A 25,243-nucleotide genomic window follows, 5' to 3' on the forward strand; every position below is an offset into this window, starting at 1 on the left:
TAAAGAAATACTGTACAGTCAACAGAAAAATATCGCGCATATTATTTTAGCAATGACTTGCTTGTTTCATAATTTAGAGGATATACTTAATTATTCTTGGTTATAACAAACATTTAGTAAACAACAATAAGGACCTGTTTTACTACTTTCTGGTAAAGTGCCGAATAGGCTATTCACAACTTTTTTGACAGATTCTACATACTTGATCTGTCAAGGTAATTGGTGGATTGCCTATTAGTCACTTATCAGGAAGTGGTAAAACAGGCCCTAAATCTTTTAATCACTTACGGATTTTGTCGCAAAGTGCTATGATGATGTTTCGGCTGCTTACCAGCTTGTTCTTCTGCTTTTTATTTGCCTATCAGCTTTGGTGTTCGGATTCTAAGCTTCCACCAGGGTGGACTGAGGTGGTGTCAAACTTGCCGAAGTTATTTAAAACTACCTGAAGATCCATTATTGATAGATAATGTTGCCGAGACGACCACATAAGGTTTACCCTGTGAAAAATATATTATGAGATGAATCATGTACAGTCTTGACTGTACATGATTCATCTCATAATATAATCAGGGTAAACCTTCTGAATGTACAACGCCACTGACCATCATTTACACAAACTCTACATATCAGTAAATATGTATCGCTCGGGTGTTTCGTTACTAACTTCAGATCTGTTACTAAATATTCGCATCACCTCCGCAACGGTAGCGAAACGGCGAACCCATACATTTTTACTGGTATATAGATAATTTGCTTAAGTTAGGGTCACAAGAGTTAGGGCGTGTAGATTCAGAAGCTTGGCTCTACATGAGATCTTATATCTTTTTCACAGGGTAAACCTTATGTAGTCGTCTCGGCAACATTTGACAAGAAATGTTTTTGGTGGGATCTGTTTGCCCAATGTTATGTAGTGACGTGGTTGATCCAATGCAGTGTCTACAAATTGTAATTATAGTTTTAAGTCTACTTGATTATGAGTTATGACATATTTAAATTATGACCATTTTTATTTTTCTAAAATTTCATGTAAACAACGCTGCTACAAATGCTTTTATGTATTTCAAAGGTTTGCTGCTATGAAGTAGGTAAAATAATCAAAGTGTTGATTACTTTAAGAGTAAATAAAAGACTCAAGTCCTAAAAAATAATCACTTTGCCTATTTTACCTATTTCCTGGAAGCAAATCCACGAAACATACGAAAACATTGAAAAATATAAAAGCATGACGATTGAGCTGGAAAATAGAAGCAACATAAAAATATTCACCGCCCCAGTGGACTGTTAAACTTTTTATTTACTGCATTCAACCATGTTGCTGAATTGAATTCAAATAATATGAATCCTGTTTCGAAGCGTTATTATTTGTTGTTAAAAAAAATTAGAGTAAGAGCCAGCTATATGCAGACTTTCGTCATTTTATAAAAAAACTGAAGCTTACCTCTATATGACCTCTATACAGGTAAGAACGACCGGCAACAATGGTGTTTCAGTCGCGGCTACTTCCAGAGATATCCAATTCTGAAGGCCTTTGATAAAGAGTCGTGAAGTAAACGCGACCGAAACTTTAGAGTTGCTAGTCGTTCTTACCTCTATTATATAGGTCATAAACTCGTCAACTTTTAGCTTTTATAAAATGATGAAACTCAGGCTGTCGCTGGCTCTTGGCCCACTTTACGCAGCTTCTATTTACCTTTTTACAATTATTTTTATTTTGTATTGATGTTTTCAGCAACATTTACAATAAAGTCCAGTAATGGATTGGTAGAGATTTTCAGAATTATTATTGTGTACATTGCTTTAGCTTTGCAAATATTTCTAAATGAATGAAATGTGGATAATATAAAAACACAGGTTATCTGATGGAAAACGCAATGGTAAAGTTAAACTTACTTCTATTGTTATAAATGCGAAAGTTCGGTATTATGTGTGTTTTCAACGCAAAAACATCAAAGCTAGTTTAAAGATAATTTAAATGTTTATAATTTAATATAATTTAGCATGTAGGTTTATTTATTTTAGTTGGATAGGAATGCAAATAAAACTGCTGACAAAAGTTGGTATAATAATAAATGTACAGAATATTTCCACAAGGCATAAACACTACTTCACTGGTAGCACCAAAATTCTTCATATAATATTATATTCTATATTATAATATTTGAAACAATTCCGCTAGTAAGATATTCAGTTGATGGAAGATACACTTTGTTATCATATTGTGGAATTTAATTTATAAGTAGAACCTCGCGCGTACGAGAAACATCAAAGACGCAGATCTATTAAGCCATGTGAGACTAATTGACTATAATATTTTGCCTGAGTATTCCAAGAAAACCGTACATTTTTCGGATATAAAAAGTCTACTTTATAGTGGTGCAAAATATAATCAGAATGTTAGTCTTTTCGGTGACTCGATGCTAGCAAATAAACTTTTTTGCTTTTATATTAAGGTAAGAAGTCATAGCCAGTAGGGACATTTAGGACCTGTTTCACCACTTCCTGATAAGGCTATCCACCACCACTTGAAATATTATGGAGTATGGAGAATTTGTCAAATCAAATAAGCCTATCCGGCACCTTATCAGAAAGTGGTGAAACAGGCCCTTAGTCTATTTAATCTGAGTAGCACTTTCGTCTATTTGACTTAAGTAGGAAGCAGCTTTGAACAATGATTTTGCGAAAACATACAAATGACAAGTACCTACCTACCTACCTACGACAAAAAATTAGGTTACTGGCTTACATATTAATAAATATTAGCAAATAACCTAAAAAGTATTTTCTAGCTTTGTTGTCAAGTTTTACAGAACCCCCATCGAAATGGGGACCTTCAAATCAAATATACTTTTGACGTTCCATTTTGGGGAGCAAAATTTTCTCTTCAAAAGTGTCTAGCGGCAAATTGGCATCAGTGAGTGACGTACACTTTGCATCCAACTCAAACGACATCTGTCGACTTTCTTCATTTCATGGATCGAATCCATTTATATTGATGGATTGGAAAATTGGAACCAATAAAAAAGTTACTGTAGAGCAACAGCGTTAGAAAGTTTGCATGTTAATTTGAAATTTTTTCATTCGATTTCCTTGGATTTTTGCTCCAGGTTTTCTGACTCTTTGGAAGTGATGAGAATTATATTTAGATACTTTTTTGAATTGTAGTATGGCAGATGGGTGAAATTACTACATTAGCCAGGAAAATTACAAGATTAGTATGTAGTAGATTCTGCAATATAAACGTGACATTTTAGTGGTTGTTTTCCTGCAACAGAACGATTTACCTATTAGTACTAGTACTATCGAATCATACAAGTTATTTTTTGAAAATAAAAATAAAAAATTTATGACGTACTAGATATGGCAACTTTATGCCGATAGGCGCGAGCCACTATGATGCGGCCGAATTTTATTTATGTTTTGAATAAAAAAAAAACTTCACAAATCTATTGTACTACTAGATCATTTTACTGCGGGAAAACAACCAAATTTCACGCAGTAATAAAACCTATGCTCAGTATCTACCTCTGAATCCAGAGACAAGAAATAAATTATCATTAGTGAATTTTATAATCATGGAGACGATAAATTATCCGGCTACGTAATTTATATTATAATAGCCTGTGTTATGCAGGGTATCATAACTTTATTTATTAAAATCAGATAAGAAGTGGATACTATTGTTAAACGAAAGAACATATTTTAAATACAATGAATTCTGATAAATAAATACCTTACCTTTTGGCTTTGCCAATTGGATAATAAACACAAGTAAAATTATTTCTAAATAAAAATAAATTAAGCTTTTAGTGCATCAAAAACGGTTTTAAATAATTCATCACAACCACTTTGTATTCACCTATAATGAAATTATTTGCCACCGCTCCGATAATGTTATTGACTTTGCTACAAGTCAGGTAAATGAAATATTCAAAAGAAAATTCCGACGGGATGGCGGCGGAACCGAATTAAAACTAAAGTTTGTTGGTCTTTGGAAATTCTGATGCTGCAACTTGGGAGCCCGTATCTTCAAATTGTCTTCGTATTTAAGTTGAGACAATAAGATGACTTATAACCGGTTAATGATTGTGGGTAATTAAGTAATAAAACTACTTTGAAGTTGTGGATCCTTCAGTACTAGTTTAAGTGGAAGCTTAGCTTAGATCTTGATAATTGTTTCTTTTGTTTCATTTGTGGATTTTAGTTTACTTATACCATTTGAGTGTAAATGAAGCAAGACGCTTCGTTGTGTCTGAGACAGATAATAAAAGCAGTCAACTTATACAACTAAATTCTATTTAATCCCAAAAGAATCCAACTCCGAGTTAAGCCAAATTTCAAATTGGTCGCTTATTATTCTGCATGGAGTTACATAAAATTTCCATGAACACAAAGCAACGGCGGTGCCGTATAATATTCGCGGACTTTGTACAGAAATCTGTAGATTGGGTCTGTTTGGGCGAAACGAGCCGAATGTACAAAGGAACCCGCCATAATGGGAACCATTGAGGCACGTTTTTTTATAGTCTAGACTCTAGACGAGGTTTGAAAAGTAATTCATACTTCAAAAGGCTAAGCGTACGTAATGATGTTCTTATTTTATTAGTAGAGCCTGAATATGTTTTTTCGAGCCAATTTGTGGGTGGAAATTTAAATACATTATTGAAGAAGCCATTACTAATAAAATAATGGCTTCTTAATTTAAACTGCGAATATACACGATGTTGTTTTTGTCTGGCACATTAGAAAAATCATATCACATACAAATACAAAGAGACTTTAAATAGTTTTATAATACCTTTCGTTCATATTATCTTTATTAGAAACAGGGTACTTAGTTGCTATTATTAGCTTATTTTTTATAAAACTTAGTTGGAAAGCTATAAAGCAATAAAGGTAAGGTCTAAAAATAAAGCTAGCATAATTCGAAATAAAAACTTGAAAACATTTTCCACATAAAATTTACGAACCGTTTTCGAACGCCTCGAGTATATTAAATCGAAATCGCTTAGCATTTCCTCCGTCAAGAGAGTCAAATATTAGACCAAATCAGCACCCATATTTACTCGTTATCGGAATACCTAACAAGGACATTTTCCTTTTACATCCCGAGATCTAATTTTTCCATTCCATCTGATGTAAGTCGCAGCTGACACCGTGTTCGGTTCGTTAGCTACAGCTGCAAAGCAAATCCAATTTCTTCGGAATCGAATTAGCACACGCTTTAAGTCATTAACATGCCCTGCCAGGATTCCGATTGCTAAGGCGGAGACAAACATTTTATGTTGAAAAAATATGTAACATGTTTCATATCATAATATTTTTTTATTTAATTTGAGCATAGCATTATAGATTTTATCTGTTTATAAAGGTAACGTCTAGAAGCTGAATTAACATCAACATCTACTCACAAAACCACTCAATGTTGCTATTTTTTGTGTAATTTCAAGCACTGATAAGGAACGCACTTGTGTCTAGAATGTTGCCTATATTTTATAACTATAGGTTTAACATTATCATTATAAGACAATTAGGTACTATGTACCATGTTTCATTGTCAAAAATAAACATAATATAATTATATTTTACTTTCATTTTTAAATATCTGTTCTCATATCCTGTATGTATCCCAGTAATATTAATTTTATTACAGGTAATAGTAGAGTATTAAGTATTAACTGAACGTCGTTTATCAAGTGTATCCACCTCGTTCGTTAGGGTCCGGTCTGATGTCTTTCAAAGGCAAGCCCTGGCTTTTGAGCTAAAACTTTGATTTACCGATAGCTATGCTTTATCTATTTTATGTAAATTTATAGGTAATTGCTAGAAATTCTATTAGCAGACTATTAATTATTATAAGTAAACCCGTTTCTCATTGTTTAACTATAATGCTTTTTTGCTTTTTGCATATTTTTTTTTAAATATGCAAAAAGCATATAGGTTTTCTTGGCAAACATATTGCCGTAAACAGGCCACAAAATGCGAAATTTATCGAAATATTCTCAGGATTATTTTATACTTTTTGAATTCGCATCTCTCTAAAAAGTTTCTCACCAAGTTTTTAAATTGGCTCTGCTTACTTAAACCTGTGTTAATAATAATAATATTTATTATAGAAAAGTATGTAATACTATGCCCAGAGGAAAGTGGCCGACGGTAGTTGTTTTCCATCAGGTTTGCTCGTTTGCCCCCTTATTTTATAAAAAAATCCTGCTTTATTTTATTTCAAAAAAAGTATGTTTTCTGCCACTGCCGAAGAATTCTGAATAAATATCAATTTACGGCGGCTGATATCATAAAAGCATTCGCGAACAAACTTTTGCCATTTCGGTGCCGTTCCCAACTAAAACTTTTATTGAAGCATTAAGCATTGTACCTTGAAATCTATTGTCTCTTAAAAACTTGGTTATGGAAAAATCCGATCGAGAAGAACTTCAGAAGTCCGAATCGAATAACGTTAATTTTGTTTGTAACGTGCAAAAGAGATGGTAATTATTATATTTTAGAAAATGTTGGCCGCTACTTCGTTTCAAAGAATATTTATCGCTTGGTAACTGTACATTTTGCCGCAATAAATCTTATGTGTAGAATAGTCCAGTCTATACCAAAAATTATCTAGATCGGTGCAGCGTTATTAGTATAAATTTTATAGACAAAGAGACATCATTTTTGCAATTTACAATATTTTTATGGCTTCATATTTTATTAGGACTGTCTTAAACTGAGGTACGAAGAACGAAGCGCTTACTAAATCGTAGGTATAATTTAGTAAACGCCTCTTTCTTAACACAAAGTGTAGCATCAGCTTATATTATTCTTTACCGAACTTTCTAAAAACCCTGTCTTTATACCTTTTAAACCCCTTTACTGTCACTTGAATAACTTAACATTTTAAAACAGCAATTTGCTCACAAAGACGAGCTTCGCAAAGTAAATATTATAGTGCACTTTTTGTTTGGCTTACATTCTAACGTGTTTCACCGGGTGATCCGGCTAAATGCATGATGCAGTCGACTGTCGGCTGCAAAATCACCCCTACTGCTTTCGACACAAGATCCATCTAGCTCGGAACCCGAAGCTAATCTCAATGGCGAACATTTGTCTCCGTCGAGATACTGTCGCTACTAGCACTAGGACTTTTTAACTTATAGTGTTTGTGCAAATATTTGTACTTTATCATTTTATGCCGACGCTACATTTTTCATCGGTGACACTATCTTTAGAATGCCCTGTTATGGTATCGGTTCTGAGAAATAGCTTTTATATTTTTGCTTTTATTCACTAAAATGTAATCGTTATTTATTTGGTATTTGATTGAGTCGAATTGAATAGCGCACAATATTAATATGATATTATTTTGGTATCTTTTCGTTCATTATATCTTTTCAGAAAAGAACAATTTTTAAGGTAACTTAATTTGTCAATTATGATTGATGAAGTATTTTTCTCGGAAATATTTCTCCGAAGTAAATTATATTTAAAAAATATTATAATATGCACAAAATATTCGTTCATCGTTGGCAAGTTTCAAATCGCCAATAACTCAACAAAGGAAACACTTCGTATGCATTAAACTTCGCTGCAATTTTGATAGTTCGCCCAAAGTTTTATTTATTTGACCTACTCGCTATATTGTATCGTATTTGTTGCATGCCAAGTTTGGAATAACTTCTTGACACGTAGAATATTATACACCTAGCAAATTTTGTTTATGGAGTTCTATTATATATATTATATATAGAGTTATATATAGCACTTTCAAAGTAGGTCTCCTAGTACCAACAAAGATGTGAAAATATTCCTTTCCGAAATCTTTATTTCATAACTAGCTATTGCCCGCGACTTTGTCCGCGTCAGCAAAATGTGACAACAAAGAAAATAAAAAAGAGAAAAAATAATCCCCTTTTTAAGGTTCCTTTATAAAAAAAGTGAAATAATATATCCTCCTCCTTTTCGGAAGTCGGTTAAAAAGTAGCCTAAGTTATTCCTTACTACATCAGCTATGTGCCTAAAAAATCCCGTCAAAATCGCTCCAGCCATTTCGGAGATTAGCTGGAACAAACAGACAGACAGACAGACATACAGACAAATATTGTAAAAAATGTTGTTTTGGTGTCTGTACCCTATAAACATTCATATGCATTTAGTAAAAAACGGTTCTTTCGATATTACAAACAGACACTCCAATTTTATTTGTATGTGTGTATAGATGTATAGATGTTTAGATGTATAGATGTATAGATAATAGAATAATGTAACGACTGTGGATTATAAAAATGATCTGAGTTTACTTCTGTGTAGTTTTTGAACTTCTAATAAGTCAAAATTTTGTATCATTTGTCTTTTAGGTTATTTAGTATGTAACAGTAATATAAGGTTCACTCGGCGTAACTGGGCCTGTAGACAAGTGGCAAAGCGCTAACGCTAACGCTAACGCAAGCGCTACAAAATGTATGCGATTTGACATAAGTCATCGCTTCGCTAGCGAATACTAATGTCAAATCCCATACATTTTGTAGCGCTAGCGTTAGCGTTAGCGTAAGCGTTTTGCCACTTGTCTACGGGGGCTGGGCGGTAGCGGTCATCGACTCCCTGTCAAAAACTTGTCATTTTCTATATAAACCGCGATGGACAATAAGGTGTCAGATGTTGTCAATCGCGGCTTTGTATAGAAAGTGACAAGTTTTTGACAGGGAGTCAATGACCGCTACCGCCAAGTTACGCCGAGTGGACCTTAGTAATTGTTAATCTGCGACTACTTACAATGTTATTCTCATGTTGGCTAAATAAATTAACAATCAATTATTATGTAGTTTAGACAAATGTAGCAACTGTTAGTACATTGCTTATTTGGAGACGAAATTTGATAGCCACTCTTATTACCTACAATTTACATCTCGTATTAAGTTCACAAAAGTACTAAACTAATCTGCTCGAGACTAGAAAACAAATATGCACAGAATATAAAACCACAAAATACATATTCTCCTGGTGAATAATCCTCGTTATCAGGGCAAGGTTGTAAACTTTACCCGTCCCTCGCTGATGTGTAATTACCCTCCTATATTAATCCCACGAATGTGCTCGCGACAGCATAATTACCCCAAAAATATGCTTTATTAGTTTACGCATGGGTGGTGAGTTTTACGATATGAAATAAAAACGGGTATATATGTGCTCACATAAAATAATTATCTACAAAGTTTTCTAACTTCATAAAATATTTTGTAATTTTACATACACCTAGTCAGCACCTACTTATAAAAACAATAGAGTAATATACGTTGATTGAAGACTGCAAAACAGCCTTCATATTTTTCGCCGCTTGAAAAATTTTTCATGTATCCATCAAAATCAATATCAAGAGTCTACCAAAATTCACAACAAAATTGCTCCGTAGTATCATGATATTAGTGATGAAAAAATATTTTATATAAAAGCATCGTGGTAAATGAAAAAAGATTTTCTGCCTGTCTGGGAAAATCTGGACATTAACCAGACGTGAAATCTGATAGCGCACTTGGCTGGGAGGAAAATGGGAGTATCTACATAACTTTTTAAACAAAATGTGAAATATCTCTATTGTGCTTTCCTGAGAACGATATACCGGGTCAAGGCGAAATGCTCACCCCTTTCCAGGTCTAACGCTGTCTCGCAAGAAAAAACATTGTATTTCATTTGTGAGCCTAGTTTTAGATTAAGCGTAAAAAAGTATTTTTTTCACAAAACATACCGAATTGTTGAAACATGGCTGCAAGGGTACAATATTATAATCATAAAAATATTTCTGCAACTGTTCAAATTCCTAAGCTGCTTTATTTGTATTTTTAATGAATAAAATGCTTCTAAAATAAACCTTACTCAGTCAGCGAAACATAACTTAGGCGTTGTTTTACGCCCTTTTTCTATGCGGACATATGACCCAGTCGAGCCAGCCAATTCAAGTCTTACCGCGACTCACCTTATTTATATTATTAACTGAATGTTCCAGAAACTCACCAGTGATCATCTGACTGGCGGTGGTCAGCAGCTTCACGTCATTGTCCGCGTCCTGTGTCTCCAGCTTGACAGTGACGTTCAGAGGATCCAGTGCCTCGTCAGCTCTGCCGTGCAGCGTCACCAGGATGGCAGTGGTCTTCCCCGGTACCGCCGATTCCGGTGCCACCACCGAGAAGCCCCTGTAAGAAAATTTCGGTAAATACCATCGAGGAAATGGATTCATAGGCAGTTGACAGACCCACGTCATTTGGTTGGATCATGCCAATTATGTGATCGGTGGGCTGGTTTTGACATAATGCGGCCAAATTACGTAGGTCCCCCATCTGCCTATGACTTAACTCCTCTGATAGTACAAAAACTCTTGCTCACATCAACAAAATTATTTTGAGCATAATATTTTGTTATATATGACGGAGAATGGCTCTAAATCTGTATAATTACAATTATTAAACTTACACTTTTAATTGTTTAAACATAACATAATCTTGTATACTTTTTTATCGTCTCCTCTACAACATCAGCAAGTATTTTTAAGTTTGTTTACTTAAAAAGTTTTTGATCGGAAGAAACGTTTACTACTCTTTCTTATGTTATGCCTATGATTCCGAGCGTTTTTTGAGTTATCAAACTCAGAATAATGCTCGGTCTCCCTGTTACGTCTGCTTCATAAAATAATAAAATAAATAAGTACCAATATACCATAATCAAGTTAACGAGGCAATTGACATTTTATAATTATTTAGTTTGGTGCCTATTCGACGATTGGACCATAAGTATAGAGTTATTCTGCATGTGACATAAACATTTTGTCCGTAAATATTTCTTGAAACTCCAAACCGATTCCTCAGGGTGTTCATTCGTACGATATTGTGTTGCACAATCACTCCAATACACTAGCCAATAAACTGACCAACGTAAAAAGAGCCACTCGAGGTTGGAATATTGAAAAATCCCGCTGCACTGCGACAAATCGTATGAACACGTCCAAATTATTGTATTTCCTCCGTCCTCGTGCTAGGAATTTTGTTTGAAGCCGTGTTAGTTCTAGTGTTGGCGCTTCGTTTATTTAGTCTTCATTTAAGGTGTATTGTGCTGTTTGCACTTCCCGATTCTACGTTATTATGCAGCGTGTTTATTGCGTACCTTGCTTGATCCAGTCCCTTTTCTATCAAACTAACTACATGGTATTCCTATGAATTAATAATAATAATAGCTCCCACATCGGTTTCGGTGACGGTGGCCGGTTTCATTGAAACCAGGCCAGCTACGCAGGAGTTTGCAGGACACAAGAGCACTCTCTATTCCTTTACTCTCATAACCCAGTAGGACGAAAGACCGACACGACCGGCGACAGATCAGGCGCAGGAGCGACTTTTTTATATGCCCATTCGACGCATGGATCATCTTACTTGTCAGACTATCAGGTGATCAGCCTGCATAAGTCTGCAGCAGTACTAACCAAACTTGAAAATAATATGTTTCCAACGCGGGAATCGAACCCACGACTTCAGAGTCAAGAGCCGCGATCTGTACCTAGTGGTACAGATCGCGGCTCTTGACTCTGAAGACCACGGAGTTCCTATGAAATATCAAACGAACGTCAAACAAAAACGTATGCCTGCCTGCTTTTGCGCTGGTGTGCAACCCATTGTTTTTTTTACTATTTCAATAAAAATGTATCTGTATATTTGTATCGCGGAAACTAGAAGCCGAAATCTATCACAATGAAACGGAAAATTTCATTTTCAAATAGTACGGGATCCATAATGTCTTACTTGACAAGGGTGCAGTCTGTCGATCCCCTGTCTCGTGGATTTGCTGCGTATTTTATTTATCGTTGATCGTGTTACAGTGCGGCAAAGCCTTTACTTTATTTTATTTATTAATTGAGCCGGCAAACGTTGTTTTGCCATATTTGTGGGAATATGATTGAGACCGCTGTAGTCATTTCAGTCGTTGCCATGTATCTATATATTAATACGTGAGAGAAAAACTTTGTAACCCTTTTTACGAAAAATGGAAAAACGTAGGTGCATGAAATTTCGCACAGTTATAGTTTATATGGTGAAGGAGTGCATCGAGCTAATATTATTTTAAAATTATGCTTTTATCATATATATTTTTAACAAATAAAACGTTACACACACTACAGACACTACTACTAGGAAAAATGACAGATTTTTGAGTGACCAGTCTATACATACGAATTATACTCTTTTATTTATGGTTGAAGTCTGTTGACAACAAGTTGACAAATTGAAAATGGATTATTGTTTTTTTTTTATTTAATTTTAGATAATAATTAGACAATGCTAAAACGGCCAGTCTGAGCTGCTGAGTCCCAGATACAAGAATTGAAAAAAACTATGATGAAGTCTATTTTTTTTTTCAAAATATAGGTAGGTCCTAATATTGTTGCAAGTAATGTCAAATTTCGACCATTGAGCGATCTCTAGTCATTATTATTACACTGCAGCAACATGTTCCGCCTACCGGGCGATAAACGAATAAAAAAAATTAGCAACAATACAATAAGTGATGTCCTGTATAGTATGTAAGTACTTTGTAAAGTAATTGTCAGGAAATTGAGATATTTTATGAAGGTTTTAATAAGCCTCATTTTAAATTAAAATTGTGCCGTTTAAAAATTTAACTTGCAGATCTTATACCAAGTTTTATTACTTTTTATTTTTTAACCAATTACGAGATGACCGAACGCCAAACTAAAATGCAAAGCAAATAGGTAATAGACAGAATTCCACTAGAAGTTATCAACAGTGGTTAACAGTTCAAAGCTAAACTGTAAATCTGATTAAGTAACGTTTTACCTCGGTTACGGCTGTGGATAATTGAACGTCGATACTGAGGTAACGGACTAAGCTCAGCTGAGTTTCAAAATTTGAATTTATAGCTGTAAAGTAAATATTGCTTAGTTTACAGATACATATAGATTTCATAAGATATGTTCAATGTTCATACTAAATATCATAAATGCGAAAGTGTATATTTCTAACCTGTTCACGCCCAAACCGCTGAACAGATTTTGCTGAAATTTGGTATGGATAATGGATATACTTCGAATCCCGGGAAAGGACACAGGACACTTTTTATCCTAGAAAAATGTACGATTCCTGCGTGATAAACGAATTTTAATTATCATGTCATCTATATATATAAAAATGGATTTTCAATTCTTAAAAATTTTCGTAGAAGTCCAGGGAAGGTTTTAAAGTGACACAAAGTTCACCGGGACAGCTTACTATACTATACTTAGTATAGTTATAATATAGATTTAGTGTAACTCAGCCCACTTGTCCACGGCCGCTGAAAAATATCTGAAATATCGGGAATTGCAAAAGTATGCTGTGACAAAATCTGTAAGTGAGTAGAACGAAACATTTTTATATTATTAATTAGTAATTAACTATAATAATAAATAGCTTGTTGCTAGGTTATCGAAACATACGTATACGTGGGAGAGCCATGCTTCGGCATGAATGGGCCGGCTCGACCGGAGAAATACCACGTTCTCACAGAAAACCGGCGTGAAACAGCGCTTGCGTTGTGTTTCGCCGAGTGAGTGAGTTTACCGGAGGCCCAATCCCCTACCCTATTCTCTTCCCTGTCCTCCCCTAATCCCTTCCCTTCCCTCTCCTATTACCCTATTCCCTCTTAAAAGGCCGGCAACGCACTTGCAGCTCTTCTGATGCTGCGAGTGTCCATGGGCGACGGATGTTGCTTTCCATCAGGTGACCCGTTTACTCGTTTGCCCCCTTATTTCATAAAAAAAAAACATATTTAACCACCTTTTTAGAGAATGGACAAACTTATGGGGAATTTTCTGGCACTGCCAAAACCAAATCTTATATTTTGAAATTATTTTATTTGGAGGACAGTTTATAATTGGTTTAGAATTTTATTTTATTGATTACTATATAATATATTAAATTAATTATATATGTATAATATTATGCCTTCATTTTTGCTTAAGTGATACTACTGATACCTACAAACTCTTTTATAACCCTGTTAATTCATCGCCATTATATTCTTATTTATCCCATAACATTCTCGCCAGTAAACGATTTTTTTGGAGAAGTCATTAGACTCACAAGAGGGCAACAAGACGACCGACACTTGAGCGGAGCAATCTCCCGAATCGCTATCGATCAGTCGTTGGCAACTGTCCATTCGAGCACAGCCTTGAAAATATTGTGCAGGGTTCTGCCGTCAAATAACGGATAATATCAGTTTAACTGATTCTGATTTCGTATTGGTTTAAAGGAGACTGGAAGTATGATATAGATCAATGCAACGTAAGTATATATTTTAATGCTGACGTTTTGCAAGGCCCGACCCATGTACTGGCTTCGTATCCGTTGAGTAGTGCAACATCGAAAAACAATGTAAAATTAATTGTGGTTACTATTCATTGCTGGTATATTAAACACAATATATCCGGTGTTATATCAAATTTCATTTTATTATTCTCCCTAGAATCCATTCCATCAACCGAGCTCAGCGTAATCCGACCTTTTTTGTTATATTAAATATTTACATAATAAAATGTAGATGCTCTCTCTGGTCGGGCATTAAGTGAGATCTGTATCGCGAATTTCAGCGAAAGCCTGCCTGTAAAAAGCCTGAAAAATAGCACGTATTTATCTCTATAATGTGTCCAAGTTAAAATATTAAGAGTATACCGCACCCGCTTACTCCTTTCAATGCGTAACTAAATGTATCTATTGCTATCTAATTTCGTTGCTTTCCTTTTTTAAACTTGTCTAAGTTTTGCTCCATTTCAGGGATACGGTATATTTATATCCGTGTGTATAATTTATACTGCATGTTAATACATTTCAACTATCTCGCTCAATTTCCATACAAAAATCGTTATCTCGTTCACTCATATTATGGAAACCTATGAAAAGCGTGGCCTACCAGATTTGCGAAAAAGACCGTGGTCAAAGGCCGGTCAGGCTTCACAGACTCTGGCAAACCCCGAGTTAACTCGCAACAAGGTGATGCTGTGTGCGTGGTGGAATTGGAAAAGCATTATTCATTATGAGCTGTTACCGTCAGGCAGGACCATCGCTTCTGAACTTTACTGCGAACAACTGATTTATTTATTTCGATTCACCAACAGAATATTATCTCACACATTCAATAAAATACAAACAATAGTAACCGATGAGATTAAAGCAAGAAGTTGAGAGAAAGCGGCCGGAATTAATCAACAGAAGGGGTGTGGTTTTTACCACGATAACGCTAGACTTCACACATCTTTAGCCACTCAGCAAAAATTATGGGAGTTTGGCTGGGAGGTGTGAATGCATCCGCCGTATGTTCCTGTTCGTACGTTAGTTCGAACGATCGTTAAGGTGACTTCGGAGTGAAAACAAGTGATCAATTATAGTGAGTGAACCAGTTAAACCTACGACTTGGCAAACCTAGGACAGTGATAGTGCTTAGTGTTTTGGACCTAGTGCTTGTGTTGGACCTAGTGCTTGTGAATAAAGTCTTCAAGAGAGTCAGTAGGTTTTTCTCTCCAAATCCTTCGAACCCTAGCACATAACAATAGCAATGGGATCATGTCCCTAACAACAAGATGGCAAAAAGTTATCGAACAAAATGGCACCTAGGTGTATACTTTAGTCAATTGTTAATAAACTTTATAAAAACAAACTTTTGAATTTTTATATAAAATGTGAAGAAACTTTTTCCCCAACATAATATAAACTGTAGGTCTGTGGTCAGCTATCAGTCTTTCTGATGGCACATTATATCAGCCTCATTGTCTGAAATAGGTGATAAAATCCACCCCATTGGATGATGCTGATGTCTCGAGCGCTCGCCACTTCTTATCTCTGTTTACGGCGTTTGACCTATATATCGATGAGCAATTGGTCATCAGGGATTTCCGATATCGCCCGCGGGGAGCGACCCATTTCAAATATTCTTTAGTCAATGGAATATCAGGGCGATTTCCGATCTAAGATGAAAATACGCTTCCATAGGTCAGCTATGTGTAATCTGACGCCTAGGGTTACTGTTGTAATGGATAAAATAAAAATTGATTGTTTCCTAAAATGATTAAACTGTGTAATGGTTCTATTAAACATACTCCGTAGTTCTATACCAATAATAAAATGGGTGGTAAAATCAACTGTATTATATTATTATACCTATTTTGGGTTTATGATCTATTGCCATAGTATACTTATATATTTTAAATATATAGGAGTTATGGCAGAAAAATAATATTACATTTTGTCATACTCGAGAAAAAGCAACTTCTTTGATTTTGGTAACTTTGCGGTAAGCGGAGACCCATACAATGAATGTTAGACGGAAACTTTTTGTGACTATTAAAAAACTCTAACATTACAAATGCTTTTAAGCCATCCTAAAACCTACGCCCTATTATTTGAGTCAAAATAACCTCATACATCGAAATCCGATGCCAAAGAACCTTTGTCGCAATGTCTCCGTAGGGGACACGTGATTACATAAGCATGAGCCTTTTGATGTAATCCACCCCAGGCTCATTACGGGGTATGAATATTTCATGTGCTGCATGACCTGGACCCAGATTGGGCATTGACAGCTCTTAAAAGTAAATTCCTTTGAATAGATCGGCAATTCCTTTGAATACATCGGCTTCACCATTCCATTGATGAGCCATGGACCCTAATAACTGAATTTTCAAGGACGTTGCGGAATTATCTCATTCGTATGGTAACTTGGCTTAGGTAGAGGGACTGTATGTCTAAAAATGCAAGATGTGCTATTGAAGAACGTAACTAGAAGACCTTCAATGTTTATAAACATTAAATTGCAAAGATAAACCAAAGGTCCTTTCAAACGCTAGTTTTTGTCTCCAGGCATACCTTTGTCATCTTTAGGCGCTCAGCTCAAAAATTACCTTTTCTATTCTAGTCTCGTTATTATTTGTGTCGAAAATACGTGAAGCCTTAACAATAATCAAGAAATAAAGCTTTGTTGTGTCTCGTTTGACATTTCAAAATTAAAATATATCTTAAGTCTTATATATAAAATTCTCGTGTCACTATGTTAGGCCGCGTGGAGTACGCGTACCCTTGGAGTGGAGTACCCTTAACGGCTTTACTGATTTTAACCAAATTTTATATGCATATTCAGTGGGTCTGAGAATCGACTACTGGGTACGTTTATATTGATAAGTGCATTTGTTGAACAAATAATAGTAAATTATTACAACTCGAGACTGACGGCGACCGTTGTTTGTGCGACGGGATAGCGATGGACGTTGCCATGGTGACATACTTATTTAGTCACTTCAATAAAATAATACGGGTGAAATACTTTATATGGCAAAGAAACATTTGCCGGGACAGATAGTTAAATATAAATGTATCTCGGGTACAATATATGAATTCTCCAGGATAAGGTTCAATGCTCATATAGACAAATATATAGGTAGGCAATTACAGACTAGCAAAGAGGCAAATTCATCCCATCGCTCATGATTTACAATAATTGCGTTGATAACGGCCCAATCATGATTCATTATAATCATCCTAGATATGTCCTTTATAAATGGTACAACGTAAAAAAGACTTAGAACACCGTTAATTTTACTAGTAAATTTTGTGGGTAAATACTGAACGGCATTTCGCACACCAAAGTGCTATAATATGGGTATCTCTACTTAGTTAAGCTTACTTACTTAGCCCTTGTTAAAATACACAATCAAATTATAGAGTCTGAGGAAAAACTAGATACAAAAATACTACAGAACTCAAGGTAGATCATCGATCGTGGCAAGATTACATTAAACTCAAGTAGTGATTGTCTATTACTGTAAGACCAAGTTTCTTGATCCACCGAGAATTGGCGTCTCCGTTGATTTCTCCCGAGCCTTCGCGTTAGCGTCTACCTTGTTACAGTTAAGTCATTGATTGTTACGGCATATCGTTTTAATTATTTGAACGAATATCATATTTTAACGAAGACGGGGCATATCGTACCCACTAATGTAGCACTTTGAGATAAATACATATTATATACTGGCTATGCTACAAGACATATACAAATTACAATATACATATAGTGGCAGTGCTTCAGCTTGGGTACGGGTTCCATATAGAAATTCCCCTTGTTCTTCAAAGTAAAATTTGTTCTATACTATTTTAATACTGTAAAGAGTGAGAAAGTGTTATTCATTGATTAAATAAAGGGTGTCTCAGCGCCGATTTTCAACTTTGAAAATTTGTATTAAAAAAACAAATTGTATTTATAATATTTTTACTGTAGTAAATTAAAGTGTATTAGTGCGGATTTTATGTACGGAATATTACACCGTCAAGGTGTCTTCCATCACGACGAATGGACTCTTCAAATCGGACACGTGAATTTGCCGAGACGCGCCGAAGGATGTCCGCTGGTATGGCTCTCACTTCTGTCGTTATTTTAGTCTTCAGCTGTTCCAAATTTGTAAGAGGGGTATCAAAAACTCTTGCTTTGAGATAACCCCATAAAAAAGTCAGCGGGGGTTAAATCGGGAGATCTGGGTGGCAATCCCGTTTTCCTCCGAAAAAATCTCTAACATCTTCTGACAGAAAATGTTTTGCTTGTTGTAGTCTTCTTCTTTAATTTTTTGCACAATTTGGGTTTTATACGGATAAAATTTTAAATCTAAAGCCAAAATGCTTTGAATGCTTGACCGATGGAGACTTAAAGAGGCAGCATGTTTTCTAAGTGAGCGTCTTGGAAGCTCCGCGACCGCAGCGGCGACGCGGTTGATGTTTTCAATTGATCGCACAGGTCTATTTCGTGGTCCAATTGAATGATTTAGTACACATCCTGTCGCTCTAGACTTCTCTACCCACGACTTAATTAATTAAGTACTCGGGGCATCACTCAAACGGTGGATTTCATAGCGACTGCAAAATTTACGCCGTGCTTCACTCAACGAAAACCCATTGCATAAGTACGCTTCTACTGCGTACGCGCGGTGCGCACCAGACCACTCCGCCATGGCGATAAAAAAATCCGCACTCGTCACCTATCGAACGCTACCACTCCACTCCAGCTAACCCCGAAGGTTGCCGAGAAATTCGTGTTTAAAGTTGAAAATCGACGCTGAGACACCCTTTATGACGTATTGATTATGTATGACACTCTTAATGAAAGCTAAGCGATGAATATTAAATAATCAGCCAAGTGCGAGTCGGACTCGCTCACGAAGGGTTTCGTACCGTTGTAGAGCAAAAATAGGCCAAAAAATGACTTGTGTTGTATGGAAGCCCCCCTTAAATATTAATTTTATATTGTTTTTAGTATTTGTTGTTATAGCGGCAACAGATATACACAATCTGTGAAAATTTCAGAAGTCTAGACTTCTGAAATTTCACAGAGAGATAGTTCTCTCTGTGAAACCGCTATAGTTAGCGGTTCTTGAGATACAGCCTGGAGACAGACAGACGGACAGACAGACGTATAGACAACGAAGTCTTAGTAATAGGGTCCCCTTTTTACCTTTTGGGTACGGAACTCTACAAAATTACTTACGCAACAACTGGTATTTAAATTTAGATAGTTTCTTTAGATCAAAAGCAAGATATTCATAATATTATTACATGTTCTTAAAGTACGTGTTAAATACACGAGTACTAAAATTAATATTATAACAAAATGTTGGTACACCGACTTACACTTTCTCAAACTTCGTTACGTTTCTCAAACTAACGCAAATATCCTTTAATCAAAATTCACCCTTCCTATAGCAAAAATCAATTTCCCACACCACGAACCCCTTCAAGGGTTGTTTGACAACAGAAAAACATTTGAAAGCACTTAAGATGCCTCCCAAGTGCTTTCAAAGAGCGCGAAGATTGAATTTAATAGGGGGACTTAAATAAATAGTTGCCGTCGTTTATTAAATCGGCTATTATTTTAGTGCTCCGTAGCTATAACGTTTTAATAAAATAAATATTAGAGCAAATCCTTCAAAGTCAATCAAATTATAGGTTGGTGAAGAAATTTTATCAAAAAAATAAAGTTTTGTGCACGATGAATAGTTAGGTACGTCATCACAGCTTTACATTATTATGTTAGCATCATAAAGTTTTTTTTTTTTATGAAATAAGGGGGCAAACGAGAAAACGGGTCACCTGATGGAAAGCAACTTCCGTCGCCCATGGACACTCGCAGCATCAGAAGAGCTGCAAGTGCGTTGCCGGCATTTTAAGAGGGAATAGGGTAATAGGGGAGGGTAGGGATGGGAAGGGAATTGGGGAGGGTAGGGAAGGGAATAGGGTAGGGGATTGGGACTCCGGTAAACTCACTCACTCGGCGAAACACAGCGCTAGCGCTGTTTCAGGCCGGTTTTCTGTGAGAACGTGGTATTTCTCCGGTCGAGCCGACCCATTCGTGCCGAAGCATGGCTCTCCCACGTATAAACCTAGCACGTATAAAGTTAATATACCTAGCAGAATAAAGAAACAAAGGTCTGAGCAAGCGAGATGTCACTATCAGTAACATTGCGTGGTAAAAAGAGACGTGTGATACATGACAGCAGAACTCTATTTTTGACGTCCAGTCGGCACTTATCGGCATGTTGACAATTTATTGTCATAGAATTCATGCTCAATGAATTCTATGCTTGTGTAAGTGTTTATACGTACACATATTTTTACACACAGATGTAAACCAATTTCGGTTTCGTTTGACAATTGACAGCTCGAGATTGTTGCTCTATTCCGCTAGGTATAATAACTTTATGGTTAGCATACAACCCCATTATGCCGAAATTCGTTTTCACGTGAAAATCGTACAAAAAACTATAATAATATTTCCTTGCTTAAAGTGTCTCCATAACAAATTTCATTTAAATCGGTCCAGCCGTTACGACGTGAAAAGGTAACATACACATATTTGCGTTAATATCAGTAAAGACTTGTCAGCAAAAACGTGAAATACATGAATTCACCTACACTCGACTACTGAATCCAACCTTAATTGGACCTAAAGTGTACCTAATTTCGGTCTAATTTATGGCTTAATTCCTGCCAAAGTGAGCGCTGATTCGGTGATATTCACGAATTCTCTCCGCGCTTAAATACCTTGTCATTTCCTTGCCATTTTCATATTGTCAGTTTGAGCGGAATTTCTATGAGTGTCACGTTCGAATCGTCAGCCATTTTAAGTAATAAGGCGGATGACAAACGCCTCGTAATCGGATAGACAGCCCTCGGGATGAGAGCCTTCGGGCCATTAGCTCATCAATCAGTATAAACGGTACCCTTAGTTGGAATATTCGTTTAATTATAATTGAAAAAAGAATTTCATTCTATTATATTTCTGATATGAATAATTGAATACCCGCAAAGTCAAGATTATATACTTAGATATTATATTACACTTAATATTACTTTGTTTATTAATAAATAAAGAAGAATAATTTATAGTATTGAAACCATAATCGGCCCTTTACAGTTTTATTTACGAAAAACAGGAAGTTATTATAAAAAAATAACTCCCACACCGGTTTCGGTGACGGTAGCCGGTTTCATTGAAACCAGGCCAGCTACGCAGGAGTAATTTTATAGTTTACCCAAGAGTTTACTCTAATTCTCTATTCCTTTACTCTCATAACCCAGTGGGACGGACGACCGACACGACCGGCGAGAGATTAGGCGCCTTTTACATGCCCATCCGACGCATGGATCATCTTACTTGTCAGACAATCAGGTGATCAGCCTGCATTGTCCTAACCAAACTTGGAAATAACATGTTTCTAACGCGGGGATCGAACCCACGACCTCCGAGTCAAGAGCCACGCTCTTAACCACTGGACCACGGAGGCGTTCGAGAAGTTATTACTAAATACATACATTAATTACACCAACTTATTTATAGCCCTACCATCGTGTGGAAATCCGCACCCGGTAAGTCCCAAACGTGTAACCTGTTCATTTCCCTGGACTAGGCCAAATATGTTCCCCCTGCCCTCAATAATCCGGGCAATGTTGAGCAGCGAGATTGCGTGGCAGGCGGTGAATGACTTTGCCCAGGATGTCATCACTGTAAAGGAAGAGGACGAGCGCAGGAGAGAACGGGAGGCGTTCGACCCCTTGAGACGGCCGAGGAGAAGACGCGCACCACGGAGTGGCCGCAGCGCCTTGCCTTAGCTAGGATACTCGGGGTGGTAGTGTGGGGACACCGCCGCCCATTACACCGAGTTCCAGAGAGAGCCGTGATGCGCATGGTGCTCCTGCACATCGCGGCCACCGTGTGGGCTTTTCTTGGCCACCTCGCGAGGCGACCTAGAAAAGCCTGCATGTTTTGATGGGTCTGGCACAGACAACCGTTGGTAAAGTTGCGGTGGGTTGATCGTGCCCGTAACTGTGCCTAAGCGGTGAGTGGAGCACCATGTGGTTTTAGTGGGTAGTTCCTCGAAGAGTCTCACATACCCCGGTCGATGTCCCCAATCCGCCGGGGATGCGTAAAGCATTTCCCCATTTAAAAAAAAAAGGCAAAATATGTTGCGAAAATGCCGTATGTGCTTGGGCAACCATGCAGACGCAAATCTTGTCCCACTACAGTATATTTTGAAGAGTGGTTACTGCGCTCTGAAAATACGGTACGAATCATTCACAACGAATGCGAAGGGTTTATTATTTATATCACAAACATTCTCATTAACAAAAATAAATATAACAGTGGGATTAGATAAAGTCAATACAAACATTGTAATGAAAACGGAAACTCTAGAGCGTTTGACAAATAAACTAATAACGGAAAGTGAAGAAGTCGTTAGGGGAATGACTTTTCTGAATTAAATTAGTGCCCCGTATACCCCATTGTTAATTGTCCCCCTTCCCTAAAAGTCCCCTCAAAGTAGGGGGGAACTTTGAGGGCGTCAGTGCCGGGACCTTTGAAAAATGATTATCACTGAAGTTTCGCCCATCATAAAACGTGAAGGTACCCACTGTACCCTGATGAAACCATTTGAACTTGGCCTGGTTAGAATTGAGATAAATTATGTTAATAGGAATTTAGTATCTGCTTGTGAATAAGGTTGGGAATTTCAGTTAAATTGAAGAGTTTTTATGCTTTTTATGTTTTAACCTTTTCCCGTGTAAAAGAGGGAAAATATTTTTGAATAATTGTACTTGATGCGCTATTAAAGGCACTATATTTTGTAAGCTTACACAAATTATTTGATACTTTAGGGCCTTATCACACTGGTGATTAGCGAGCGATTTGAAAGCGACGCGACTGCGCAGCGCAGACGCCGCGATTGCGTGGCGTGCACGCAGCTTGCCGTCGGCGTTTTGCACTCAGCAGCACAATGGATTCTGACGTCACTCCCTAGACGAGTCTACTATATATAATAATGATCGCACGCAATCGCGGCGTGTGCGCTGCGCAGTCGCGTCGCTTTCAAATCGCTCGCTAATCGCCAGTGTGATAAGGCACTTAATCCCACTTTATACTGCGATTGTAGTTTGTAAGCTTACATGTAGCCTAGTACTGACTGTAAATGCCTATTAATACCTGCTGAGCCTATTTTTGATTCATAAATCATCACTTTCTGATTTTTCGCCTTCATGATTTATCTACGGAATTTAAAATGGTATACGTCATTACATAAAGCACTCCTGACGTCATAAAAGTTTTTATTACACCTTTTGACACTCGGCAACTCTCTTTTATTACCTTAACGCCACTGTCGTTTAAGGTTCTAGCTCGCTGTCCATCAACATAAAAAGTTTGATGGTCCTTCATGGGGCCCATGATAATGATACAAAATCTCAGAGCCATAAACGATTCTCATAAATATTAATGTAATTCGTGAATTTCGTGAAAAGAAGTGAATTTATTAAATCCTTTTAAAATGTGAAAAAAAAAAACACTTTTTGCAATATTTTGTGATCCAAACAAAAAAGATGTAACACAAATCCCAAAACATTCAACAATCATCTATCATAATTTTTCAAACAGGGGTAGTCCCTTATGAGCCATGGGATCTCACAAGTCAATAATGATTTATCATCTCAGTATTAAAATATAATCTATTTATAAACAGTATCAAAATGTTACTTAAATAAAATAAGTAACGTTACTGACTAGGCACTAAGTGCGGCTTACAAGCAGGTATATTTTCCATTTAGTGATTATTATATTCATCTCGATATCGACATACTAATAATAATATTATCTTATAGTCTTACTAGATGACGCCCGCAACTCCATTGCGCCAAAATTAGTTTATTGCACGGGAACCGTACATTTTTCCACGTCAAAAAATATCCTTCGTCCTTTCCGGGAACTCAAAGTATCTCCATACCAAATTTCAGCAAAATCGGTTCAGCGGTTTTGGACGTGAAGAGGTAACAGACAGACACACACACTTTCGCATTTATAATATTAATATGGATTATATTTTGGACTAGAAAATATTATTAAACTTTGTTGCAAATTCTGCCACCGTTCCACGCGACTTAATATCATCCTCATTACAATATTAATGATTGCCAGTTTACCGCGTTTTTTTACTTGAAGTTTTCGTATCAGTTTTACTTTAAAATTAATTATCACTAGCTGTATTTTCAGACAATATTTGCTGTATATATTCAAGCAGGTTTTCCTTCTTGAAAATTCAGCAACTTGTCTAGCATGGTTGATGTTTATTGGAGACTATAATGGCTATCCATACTTGCTCATTTTTTCACCCTTTATTAAAATTAACGTAAAATGTGTGAAAAATCATCATCATCATCAATTTAGACACTAAAAGAGCTAATATCTTATACTTAATTATGTGTTCAAAGGCTGTGCCAGTTTTTTCTTCATAGGGCACATGAAAGCAAATTCGAATTCAGAGCAACGTTCAAAGAGTCGGTGCCAAAAACGGCAACTCATTTGAATTTGAAGGTCTTTCGTCAGCAAAACTCTGCTAGTGATGTTAGCACGTATCGAACAAAATTTAAATACCTAACTTTATTTAGTTTACTCGATAGAAACTACACACTATCTCCTATTAGCTAGTTATTTATATTATTTCTATTAGTAACATTGTTGGATGAAAAAAATCTATCCAAACGCTGAGAATTACAATTGCAAAGGATGTGCCATGTATTATAATTTCGTCGCTCACCTATTAATATGTTCTGTCTCTAAAATAAGCAACTAATATTAATAAGCTTAATCTATCGACACATCAGTCCCATCCCTAGTACTTAGGTGTGTTTCACTTCTA

The 25,243-nt window shown here is 36.3% G+C and overlaps 1 protein-coding gene across 1 annotated transcript in view; it reads right to left on the bottom strand.

Annotated features, from left to right (window-relative positions):
* Positions 1–25,243, bottom strand: part of LOC121725790 (C3 and PZP-like alpha-2-macroglobulin domain-containing protein 8) — a 216,963-nt gene that overhangs the window by 119,576 nt on the left and 72,144 nt on the right. The window contains exon 3 of the mRNA XM_042112911.1: positions 9,997–10,175. Coding sequence (XP_041968845.1) covers positions 9,997–10,175 — 179 coding nt within the window. The remainder of the gene's footprint in view (positions 1–9,996; positions 10,176–25,243) is intronic.

This window comes from Aricia agestis, chromosome 3 (assembly GCF_905147365.1).
Source record: "Aricia agestis chromosome 3, ilAriAges1.1, whole genome shotgun sequence".
NCBI classification, from domain to species: Eukaryota; Metazoa; Arthropoda; class Insecta; order Lepidoptera; family Lycaenidae; genus Aricia; species Aricia agestis.